Genomic DNA, 12,288 nt, shown 5'->3' with positions numbered 1-12,288 from the left:
TAATATCCTATTAATAATAACTTGTACTTTTAAATCACTTGAAACACCTCAGATCTTTCTGTGTTTCTTATGAAGGAGAAGGCGAATTCTTTCCCAGGTTGTGACCTGACGTTGAAGGAGAAGTTTACGCTGGCCAAAGCCACATTCCCTAGGATATAAGCTGAAGATGTCGTTGGGTAAAGGGAGTGTTGCTTTCAGTCGTTTAATGAGATTGTGAGAGAACGGCCCTCAAGGTGAGGCCTAGGGTTGTCCTGGTAGAATGACAAGTTGAAAGGAGGGCTTCCTGCCAGAGGAGGCGACCCCACAACAAGGGCACAGCTGGCATGTGGGTGCACCTGCCCCAGCCCTGAGCTCCCAGCCCCGGCTGCACGGCAGTCGCCCAGGAAGGTGAGAGCATGTCCTGTTGGAGGAGTTGGCGCTCTTGGCGGTGGTGGGGGCGCGGCCAGGCAGGGCTGTGTTCTAGGGCTCTCTGAGCTCTTCTCAGGGTGTGCAGTGGACTGGTCCCCGCAGCCCAGACATCCGGGCTGTGCCCACTGCATTGGTCTCCACGATCAGCACGTTCTTCACACGAGTTTACTCTCAAATATTTAAATATCCACCTGTCAGCAGTTAAGAGCTCACATCCTTAATTCAAATAACACCAGGTGTGTGGATGTGGAGTACTGTGTATTCAAATAAATAGTCTAACAAGTTCCAAATAAGTAAGTTGGCAAATTTGTTTCAAGTCATTAAGCACATTACACGGTTTGAAGACTCACAGAATTCATTACACCTTCGGTGCTTCTGGCAAGACTCAGCTGGCGGCCTCCCCAACAGCAAGTTTGCTGATGGTCATCCTGAGGGCGGCCAGCACCCCATCATCTCACGCCCCTCCCTCCCTCCTCTGAGACTCCTGTCGAGCCATTTTAAGGATGTTGAGTCGTGCCTGGCTGTTCCTGAAGGAGGTCAATGTCCGAGATCACCTCCCAGGGCAGAAGGTGCTGGTTGGTGCCAACCCAACCCCCGACAAGGAAGAGGAAATGACAGAGTCAGGGTGATTCTGTTCTGGTGAAGGCACAGATGAAGACTGGGTAGTTTCTGCTGAAGGGAAGTCCCCATGTGGCTCCTGCCCTCAGGGACCCCAGACGTCCCTAGCACTCATTCCTGAGGTGCCCCCACCAGGCCTCGGCCGCCTCCAACCACACCTTTGCTTCTGACACCTGGAGCCTGCCTGTCTGCCTCTGCCCCTGTGCCCTGTGAACAGGCCCCTCGGGGCCGATGGTGAGCCTGGTGGCCAGACAGCAGGCAGTGCAGGAGGCGCCTGCGAGGCACTGGGCAGGGCAGAGTACGCGCCAGGACCGCGGCCGCATCCCTCGCACTGCCAGTCAGGCAGAGGCTGCGGTCAGCGCTGGCTTTTGTTTCCTTTCAGTCTTGCCCCAGAGAGGAGGCCAGTCTGCCAAGGTGTCAAAGGAGGGACCATCCGTGGGGACCCCTGCTCGGGCTTCAGTGGACGCTTCTTCTGAATAGCTGTGCTGTGCCCGGGGTTCACTAAGGCAACTCTCTTTGCCTCTTTTCTCCAGGAAAACGCAGCACAGTTCCCTTGACCAGAGCTCCCCGCCCCAGAGTGGGGTGTCGGCCTCCTACAACCACCCGGTCCTGGGAATGTATGACGCCAAAGACGACTTCCCTCTCAGAAAAACAGGTCAGTGTGCGGGGCCTGCCGTGGCTGGGGCGGGGTCTCGAAACTGGCACCCCCATGTCCCTTGAGTGTGGAGCCACACTGCCATACTGCACTCAGAGGAACGCCCCTGCTCGTCTTGAAATATTTGCTTTTTTTTAGAGCGTCATTTAATATGACATCCTTAAGCATTCCCTTATGGTTGATACCAAAAGCAATGAACCTCATGCATGTACACCTACTTTTTAAAACTTGAACTCATTTTAAACAGCATGTAAACTCACTCTTCTTTTGGTGGCGTGCTGTACTTTGTCACAGCCAAGCATCCCCTGGTGGCCGTGGGGACACAGCAGCTCCTGCCCATGGGCCTCGAGGTCTTTCAGCAAATGAACGAGCCAGCCAGCGTGGCCCTCAGCGCCGGCTCTGGGCAAAGCCCAGGCAGTGGGGGTGGCTGAGGGTCTCAGGCGGGGGGAAATCTGGATTAGAAAGAAACGCATTGTGTCCTGCAGGGACATCTCAGGGTTGTGTGCAGCAGTTCTGTCATAATCCAGAAGGAGAAGGATGTTTAGACATAAACTGCTCTCTTGGACTTTCTCCAGAGGTGATGGTTTAAGTGGACAGTGGCTTTTCAGAAAGATCAGAGTGGCCATGGGCAGTGCCTTGGGGTGGCCAGAAGGGCAGCGGCCAGAGGAGGAGTGCCTTCCGGAGGCTTTGCTCTCGAGAGGTGAGGGTCTGAGCTGCAGCAGGCTACAGAGCATGGGAATGCCCTGGTCTCAGATGCCGCAGGTGGAGTCCACGGCTGCAGGGCACTGTGGGAAATTCTGGGGCGCCCGACTTAGTGGAAATGAGGCCTGTGTGACACAGCTCTTTCTTTGGAAACACAAATTTTGTTTTATCCAAAGGATTTTGGTTGCTTCTGGACAGAATGTTTGAAAGCAGCTCCTTCACTGAGTGATGAGGCATTGGAGGGCGTGGCTAGGGGCTCACATGCTGCTCCTTCCTAAAGACGGAAGACTTGGGGCCTCTCGGCAGGTGGAGCTGTGCCCCAAAGAGGACTCGGGGCAGCAGGCCAGGGAGCAGACCCAGAGTCAGGAGCTGGAGGTCGCAGGGAGGGAGACTCCTGCTCAGCCTCCATAAGCCTTGACCAACATTCCAGGTGTGTGAGATGGAGTCACCCCATCAGTAAGGCCACATCCCTGGCACTGGACCTCAAAGGCCTTGACTATGATGTTCGAGGGGTTGGCAGAGCCCCTCCAAGTAGGAGGGGAGGATCCTGCAACCGTGGGTAGGGTTTCATTTGACTGTAACCCCTTATTGCTAACAGCGAATGCGTGGCTTCTGTCTTTTTCTCTTCAGTGTGAGCGTGTGCTTCTCATTCGTCCGTCTACTGAGCATGCTCTTGGGTTTCACCAAGAGAGAGCCCATGAGCTCGACAGACAGAGGCATCTGTCGGGATCTGGGATCCTCTCTCCCAACGGCCCTCCACACCCCCTTTCTGGAGACTGGTGCTGTAATTAACCAAACTCAGATCAGCAAAACGAGTTCACGGTGAGCGGCAGGCACCGTGGTCAGAGAGAGACTCCCAGGACGAGGAGACAAAGAACATGCCTGCCCGGGTGCCCTGGCCCTGGACAGAGTGAGGACAGGGGGTGGCCCCACTCTGGGAGCGTGAGGGTGGTCAGGTGGGTGGATGGAGGCCATGGACTCCACGGTTGGACAGCTTGGGTACATCTTTCCTCTTGTTTTGTAGCTCTGTGCCCCCATGACAGATTCCTTAGGTTCTCCTGGCCTCACTTTCTCCTCACTAAAGTGGGGCTAAGCACACCCATGTCCTCCCAGCTGTGGGTGCAGCACCCAAGGTCCTGGAGCAGTGGAGGCAGGAGGGGGCGAGGGCCGAGCACCTGGCCACCGATCAGAGCATCTGTGTCTCACTAAGGGCCCCTGCTTTTCTGGAAACACATCTGACTCTTCCTCTGAGGTCCCAGGAAAGGACAGTGAACACCACCTGCCCCGTCTGGCCCCAAAGCAGCTCCCCAGCATGTGCCCACACCCCCAACTCAGAACAGAATTGGGAGGGCCCATCAGCGGGTGATTGCTCTGGTCCTTCCCCTCTCAAACCAACAATGTCGGCACCGCCTGGGGACCGGCTCCTGTTATAAGACACAGAACCTTGCACGGGTCATCTGTAGGAAGTCCTGGGAGACTCAGGGTGTGGGACAGTAGACTCCTGCCTGGCCCTCAGCCCGCTGCTGCTTGTCAGAGCTGTGTGGCTGTGATCTTTGTCCCATAGGCCCCTGACACTCGTCCACTTTTCCTGGCTGCCGGCTCCTGCGCTGGCTTGTGCTTCTAGGTCCACTGGCAGCACAGCTCTGTCTGCCTCGAACCTCGTGGTACAGCAGCGCCCCAGCCCTGCTTCCCTGAGAGCCGAGGAGCATCTCCTCTCCACGCTGGGGAAGAGCTAGTGAGAATTCACAGTGCTCCAGGAGAGCTTAATTAAGGCTTGATTGCATTATCAATTTTTTAAAAAGGCATCGCTAGCACATTAATAATATTAATAATATAAGGATTTCAGGGGAAACGTTTAAACTACTTAAGGGAATGAGTGTAGTTAGGTGTCCTGCGTCACCCGAGAAGTGTCCACTCTCAAACCCTTGACGTCGCTAATTCTAAATAATTTACGTTTGTGCATTTCTTAAAGAATCGATAATATGAAAGACTTCATTAAATGAAGTTTTAGTTAGAAAATGCCTGAATGAATTAAAATGACAACCTTTCATAAATGTGACATGCACTTAAATAATTCCATGGTTTCGAGTTTACCCTACTTTATGTTGACCTTGCACAGTTGCCCACTTCTGGGTCTTTAAAGGCAGTTACATGATATGTAAACAGAAAAAATGCACAGCCACGCTCTTGCTGTTCTTCAACATGTCCTGCATTTGTGGCACGTGCTTGGTGGCCTCCCTGGGTGACATTCACACCTGTTCTGCCTCATGAGAAAAGCACATCCACTCATCTGAGCATTTGCATCTTCCAGCGTTTACACCTCCTAGCCCGCGGGTGCTACTGGCATCCACACCCAGCTTCTTCACCTGCTGCCTGTGATTTGAGGGAAACCCTTGAACAACTCTGTGCCTCCCTCAGTTTTGCCAATGACCCATTCCTGCCAGTTAGCACCCCCTAGACCCTCCCCTCAGTGCCCACAATTCAGCCGGCAAGAGGAGGGAACCAGCTGCTAAACGCCCCTTCGGGAAGGCCACACGGAAATAAACAGTAACATTTACAGGCAGGCATCTGGCCAGCAAGGTGTGCCTTGTGCTGCTGGGGTTTCAGGGCTCGTCTCCTAGCTCTTGGCTCATCCTCACCATCTGAGCACCCACCTCCCTGATCTGGGAGTCCCACTGCCCTGCCTGAGGCCCAGGGCCCGGCTCCTACTTCCTGTTGGGAGCCCTGCCCCTTTACTGGTGAATGACAGCAGGGGGTCACCGCTTCCCACCAGAGTGTGGCTCAGCTCGTTTCCTGGACAGGTACAGAGCAGGCGAGGTGGTGCTGCCCCTTCCCACTGCCCCCTCCAGGTGGTGCCTCAAAGACTACCCTGACTCAGAATTTCTGAGCCTCTTCAAATCTTGCAATGAAAGACATATTGGAATTGTTCGATGTCACGGATCCCCACCACCATCCACAGATCCTTCCTGGGGTTTGTGGGGCATCAAACAGCTTAACCAGAGAGTTCATTTAAGCAAAGCAGCGACCCCACATTCATACTGAAGAAAGGATGCTTTTCCACTTTTAAAAGCAAACTGAGTTTTGTCCTACTCATGATGTTTAGGGACTTTATTTTTCTCTAGTAGCCTCTTCATCTATACATTTTTAAAGATATTAGCTGCCGTGAATTTTTTTATAATGATTCTTATACTGCCCTCTTACTTAACTTCTGATTAATGAAATGAGGCCGGAGCAGAACAAAACAATCTGTCGTCACCCGCCGCCGCTCTTTCCTCATTCTGTCGGCGACTTCTGGGAGCTCAGCACAGAAAGTCGTGCACTACATGGAACCCTATATCCAGGCCGCTGACCAGCTCCTGGGACACAGCGTCCTGTCGGCAAATGCAGGGCCTGGCTGACGTTGACCCGGATTGTGCTCGCCGTGTATTTTAGGAAGCAAGCCCCAGGCTGATGCTCAGTGAGAAGTCGCTCCCCTCGGCCTCATTGAGAATTATTACACTGACCGCAGGGCCGGCCCTCAGCTGAGTGAGAACTGGGAGGAGGCTGGGCTGGTTCAGGGCACCGATCTCCTGATGGTCCTGCCCCGGGGTGGACCTGGTGGTGGATACTGAGGCTAATTGCGCTGCCTGGCCATCTGGCAGTAAGTTGGCATGCGGGCACAGTTTCTTTCCCGCACTTAACCGGGAGGGCCTAGCTGAGGTTCAGGGATGCGCTGCCTCCGAGGCAGCACGGTGGACCCGAGCCAGAGCAGCAGCAGCTTCGCCACCTGGTCCTGTGCAGTATGTATGTAGTGAACATTTGTCAAGTGCATCCTGGGTGCTGGACCTTGAGCTGGTGTGATGGGTAAGGGACAGACCGCGATTCTCAGTTGCCTCCAGTCCCGAGGGAGGAGGCGAACGTCAGGGCAGATCCATAGGGCCGGGCCAGGAGGGAGCCCGGACACGTCGGGGCAAGGCTAAGTATTCCCCCAAATACGGATACAGTGGAGTGAGGCCCCATCCCGAGTGTCCACAGAGACCCTGACCCGACTGGGCTGGCCTCCGGGCACCAGGGTGCCGTTCCGTCACCAGAGTCCCAGCATGGCCCCACCGTCTTCTGCAGGGTCTGTGGGAGGTGAGGCAGTAGGCAGGAGTCTGCAGAGGACCGGGGTGGACGATCTCCCGTCCACCCCGCAGCCGCAGAATGTGTCAGTCAGCAAGTGAGTTCCCCTGCGGACTCGGGAGCTGAATGGGATCACCAGTAGTTTATCTGCATCAGCGTTGAGTCCACTGAAGTTACAGCGGACAAGACAAGGCCCTGTTTGTCATACCTGACACAGGCCTCTGCAGCTTGGGGAGGGGCTGTGTCACGCACAGCCAAGGCTACTCACCGACAGCCTGTGTCTTGCATGCACTGTGTCTTGCGTGCACTGTGTCTTGTGTGCTCTGTGTCTTGTTCCGATGCAGTTTGCAGGAGTGACAGCACAGGTTGGTGGTGCGGGCAGGAATGGGCCACACCTGCACTGCCACATTCTCAGAGGTGGGTTTTCTATGTGTCATGTGCAGTGTGAGCGGTGGCCCTTCAGCTCTCACTCAGGGCCGGAGCTGTGACTCTGCCCTTTCTGAGCTGCCTCTGAGCCAGGAGAGGGAAGAGACTATACCTGGCAGCACTGGCCTGCTGAGCTTCTGGCCACCAGGTGGGCAGCCTCCCTTGGGACTCGGGGGCGTTTGTGCTGGACTGTCTTCCATCGACTTTGTGCTCTTAAAAAATAGGTATGAATGTGTTCAGAAGGATTTAGAAAGGCTTTGTTCTGCTTTTCCAAAGAAACTTCTAGAGACAGCGAGTATGGTTAGAAGCTAGGCAGCTTCTGTGTGGAGAAATTGGCTCACACCTTCTTCTGTGCTCCATCCTGCAAACTCTGACGTCTCTCAAACTTGAACTCCCTCTAATATGAAAAGTACCTGATGAGAAATTGAACTAGTATTTCTCAAATACGTGTGTTTGACTGTCCAGTGGTACCACACTGGGATCGATGACCAACTGAAATGAGCTGTGGAGACGTCGCTCAATTGAGCAGGAAAGAGAGAGTAGAAAACCCCTGACTTCTAACCATCATGTAGAGTGCTTTTTTAAATTAAAAACACATAAGTGATGCGTGCTTATAATAAACTCAAACCCACACATCCTGAATCTTACTTCCCAGAGACAGCTCCTGTTGCTAGTTTGGTGTCTGTCTGTCCAGATATTTCTCTGTGCCTGTGTGTCAGGGTGTATCTGTGTGTGTATGCAACATGTGTGTGTAGTTGTCTTTTTGTTAACAAAAGTACCTGCTTTGCATTTTGTCCTGTAACTTTATTTTCCAATTAATATTATAGTGTGGACCCCATTCCACTTCAGTGTATAAAGATCAGCTCCTTTTTTATATTATTCCAATATGTGGATATTAGATGAGTTGCAACTGTTTTCTAGTTTTTATTTTGCCAACAAACATGGGTACCTTTGCTCACTTGTGCAAGTATTCTGTAGGATAGATTTCCTAAAAATGGAACCGCCAGTTCAAAGAGCACACATTTTCTAACATGCTGAGCAAATTATACTGCAACAACAGCTTATCAGAGTCTGTTATCCCCCTCACTAAGAGGGGGCGAGCACAGTTCATGCTGGCCAATTTGAGGCCTGAGTAAATCACACTCCCTTTGATGCTTTAATGAGTAATTCTGTCATCGTTAGTAAAGGTTGGGTATCTTTGTGTGTGTTTTCCATCTTCCTTACCAGAACGTAAGCCAGATGCAGCAGGGACCAGGTGGCTGTGTGGCAGAGCTCCTGCATTCCGTTCCTGTGGCCCACAGTGTGGCCGCTGCCCCCGAGCTGTGCAGCACAGGGTCCTGGCCAGAGCCTGTCTGTCTTGTCTGCCCCTTAGGCGCAGCACCTAGAACCATCTGGACACACCGGGAGAGTCCCTGAATGTCCACTGGATGAGTGTTTGTGGCAATTCATTCATCCCTTTTTCAGTGGCTGTTTGAGAATTTGACGCCCTTCTCAAGGCTGACCCTGGGTCCCCAGAGTTCTGGAACTTACAGGACCCGCCCAGCGAGGGGCTGGGGGCCTCAGGTGCCCTGGGCCACGGAGAGCCCGCTCCACACCAGGTCTCCCCTGATGGAGCAGGACGTCTTGAATTACTTTGTGAGCAAATTTCCCTGCTCTGCTTATTCTGTCCCCTTCTGGCGCTTCTGTTAATTTGGTGTTGGACTTTTTCACTGTTTTTCAAATTTCTCAACTTTTTCTTCGAATCTCTTCAGTGCTTTGATTTTCCGCCTCGTGGCTTTATACTCTTCAAAGTTTCCTGCCCTGTCCTTTTAGGATTTCAGGAGGGAGCAGCTGTGAGCGTGTGCTCTCTGCGCTGTCCACGTGCCTGTGGCCGCAGCCACACTCTGAGCTTCCTGGTGGCTCGGTCTCTCCCTTCCTCGCTGGCTGTTGGGCGTGGAGTCAGGCCCATGAAGCAGTGCTGCTTCCACATAAACTCACCTCTGTTTGTGTGCCGAGTGCCTTCTGATCCCTCTGCCCACCTGACCGTAACCAGAGACAGCGTCCTGACCCTGGACGCTGTTCTGCTGTGCCTCGGTCAGGGAGAACAGAAGCGTTCGTCACATCAGTGTCCAGATAGTGGGGTCGCTGCGAGGGCTGCTTCTCGACAGAGGAGCTTCCTGCACACAGAGGGGCCGGGGCCGGGGTGGAATCGCAGGGTTGAGAGAGGATGGCTTTGTCTGCCTTCGTCTGTCATCAGCCTGATGGCCTTGAAGGAGAGACAGCCAGCCCCGCCTCCACGTGCTCCAGGAGGGGCAGGCACTGTGTTCATGGACAGTTAGTGCCCACCATTGCCCCTTTCCTGTTAGCCCTTGCTCGCCTGAGCCCCTCTTCGGAGACGCCCCAGTCTGTCAGTTTACCTGCAGCCCTGTTAGAGGTACAGAACGGTTCTGGAGTCACTCTGCTTGGCCACGTCCTTTCGAGGACCTCAGGTACAGCAGGAGCCGCTCTGTGGAGCCTGTGTGGCCACATGGTCTGTGTGTGGCGGATGCGATCTTGCAGCCTGCCCTCGTTGGGCAGGTGGCGGCACGCCTGCATCCTGAGCTCTGGCTGTGGCGCAGAGCTGTTTGGGTTACAGGCTTTGTGCAAGTTTTGAGAAACGTGCTGATGAATGGCAAGACTATAGATGCCCAGATGCTCTGTGGAGTCCATATAACTCATGTCAGTCTCTCGGTCCCAGACCTGCGGCAGCCAGAGAGTGGGCCTTCTTGGGACGGAAGTGATGGGAGGGAAGCGCGCCCTCTGCCACAGCTCAGCGCCGGCTGACCGGGGCTCCCTGGGAGGGACCGCCACCCTGCCCTCCTGGTCCCCACGCCTGCTGCCAGCCCCCTCCCGGCCCTGCCCAGCACATTCCATAGAAGAGCCCCAGAGGGAAATGCAGGCCTGGCTTCACATATCCCCAGGCCGTGGCAGCATGGAGCCTCCTGCTGCTCAAACCGCCCTGCAGGCAGGGCCGCCACTCCCCCGCCACCCTCCCCCACCCTGGTTAATGCTCTGCTGTCTTGTCCTGAGTGAAATTCTTCACATCCGGGACACAGGCCTCTCGTTTCCACTTTGCCCGCTAGAGGGGCCACCAGGTGGAGCCAGCGCAGGACAAGGTGGAGTCCTGCCTTGGGTCTTCCCCACAGGAAGGGCACTGCTGAGGTCCCCTGGAGTCAGGGAGGCTGCACATACCCTGCAGCGTCTCATGCTCAAGTGTGGGGGTGGGAGGGAGTGGAGGAAAAAGATAGCAAGATAGTTTCAGCTAGTGAAACGGCGCCCTGAGGACAGTAAGGTCCTGTGGCCGTGTGGGGTGGGGTGTCAGGAAGCCTGGGGAGGGACGTTGAGCTGAGGCTGAGGACAAGCAGCAGTGGCTGTGGGAGGTGGGTGGGCAGGGTTGGGGGGAGGGGCAGGTGCAGAGGGGCACAGGGCCCGTCCGGTGCAGTCTGTAAGTCACACCAGGGGTCCCTGGTCCTCGGGCTGGGGACATAGGAGGACGAGCGAGGCCCAGGGTCTGGCCGTGCTGTCGCTGAGCCAGGGGCTTTGAATGGGAGAGGACCTGCAGGGGGTCGGGGCTGGGTCCTGGTAGCACAGCCAGTCCATAGCTGGCCCAGGGTGACCAGTCAGCACCTTCCACCCGCACACCATCTCCTGATGCTACACGGGCTCCGCTCCGCCATGTCGGGGCAGCCACCGAGAAGGGACCTCCCACGGGGTCAGGGGCCACTGACTCCCCTCATGGGGACTGCACTGCCCTGGACCTCAGAAGCAGCTTCTCCCCACAGCCCACAGCTTCTGTCCCCAGGTCGGACGTATGTGTGTTGACACCCCCTGTGTCAGCTGGGATCCTGGTGGTGGGAGAACAGGTATTGTGTTCTTGCCCACTGACCAGCTGGGCTTTTGGCTTTTTTTTCTTTGTAAATAATGATAAGTTAGAAACTTGATGTGAAAATAGAAGTGAATGAAACTTGAGTCTACCGTGGTCACCTCAACATAAGTGCTAAAAAACATAGGTGTGGATCCTCTCGGCCCTGGGGAAGGCTGTTTTGTAGTTGAATCCTTTTCACCTCGTCGGGAAGTCCTACAAGTGAGTGGGCCCTTGCTTTACCGCCCACTGCTGCCAAGCAGAAAGGCCGCTCTCCCTGTATTCACGCCCTCCAGAGCAGGCCAGCATCTTGAAAAGTCGGGCACCTTCTTACGGCACGTCTTTGATCTCTCTGGGAAGCTTCGTTTTGGTGGTCTGCTTCTGCCTTTCCTTCCTGGACCCACAGAGCAGCTGGTCTTCCCCTCCAGCCTCTCCTGGGGTCACCGGGCATCCGGGACTCCTCAGTCCTGCTCTTCGTGCTCCCCAGAGGGCAGAGTCTCAGTGGTCGTGAGATGCATGCATGGCCTGATTCTTTTAACCCAAACCATCTCAGCTCTGATGCCGGCGGGGGGAATTCGATTGTTATTTCTTGTTGTTCTGGAGAACAGTGAACTTCCTGTTCCAGAAAGTTTAAAAGCAGCAGGGTTGGTGACTAAAAACAAAAAAAAGAGCTAAAAACTCACTTACTTGCAAATCTACAAGTAGTAGGAGTAGACCATCTCTGTGGTGGCGGTCATTCCACCGTCCCGGCCTCGTGGAGCTGGAGGCTCCTGTGCCGCGAGTCCAGATGGAGGGTGTCCCCGGGGGCAGTGAGACAGCCCTCTTCCTGAGGCAGCCTCACACGGAGTACCCCAAGCTCCCCACAGTCCCCCCACCCCAGAGGTGTGACTTAATTGGCCTGGGGGTGGCCTGGTTCCAGGTGCAGAGGCCTGGGCACCACTGTGGTCTTCAAGTCGCAGGTTTGCAAATGGCTCTGTCCACACAAGCAGAGCGCTAACAGAGCCACACCACAGCGGACAGCTGTGCCCTGGGGTCGGGTGGCTCTGGGGAGACAGGCACTCCCCGCTCTCAGGCCTGTGGAGCTGGTGTGGCGCATCCTCTCCTGGGGGCGAGCTTGGCCTCAGCACCCTCCTGGCACTGGTCACAGGGGCTACCTGGACCTCAAGCAGGCTGCTGCTCCTGGGCTGTTCCAGTGCAAGGAGTTTTCGAGATGCAGGTGAACAAGAACGTGTGGTGTAGAAGCTGTAATAAGATCCATGGGCCGGACCTGACACACCGCTGGTGGTCAGTTTTCTTCCCAACTACTGGTAAAACGCAGTGACAGTGTCATTGCAATGACTCCACCAGCACACATAGATATAACCCCATGTCCGGAGAGATGAAGCCAAAGGCATCAGGTATGTCTTATTCTTATTTGGGACTATAACATCCTGCACTCAGGCCTCAGGAACACAGCCTTTGCTCTTCCCTGGAACAGCACGTCAGTGTTAAGCGAATA

At 54.8% G+C, this 12,288-nt stretch overlaps 1 protein-coding gene across 12 annotated transcripts in view; it reads left to right on the top strand.

The window, feature by feature from the left end:
* HDAC4 (histone deacetylase 4) overlaps positions 1-12,288 on the top strand; it is a 326,578-nt gene that overhangs the window by 230,934 nt on the left and 83,356 nt on the right. For all 12 annotated transcript variants that reach the window (XM_070618804.1, XM_070618796.1, XM_070618799.1 and 9 more), the window contains one exon: positions 1,560-1,681. In XM_070618804.1, the coding sequence (XP_070474905.1) occupies positions 1,560-1,681 (122 nt within the window). The remainder of the gene's footprint in view (positions 1-1,559; positions 1,682-12,288) is intronic.

The sequence above is a fragment of the Equus przewalskii genome, chromosome 5 (assembly GCF_037783145.1).
Source record: "Equus przewalskii isolate Varuska chromosome 5, EquPr2, whole genome shotgun sequence".
Lineage (NCBI taxonomy): Eukaryota > Metazoa > Chordata > Mammalia > Perissodactyla > Equidae > Equus > Equus przewalskii.
This window is presented reverse-complemented; position numbering and strand designations above follow the sequence as displayed.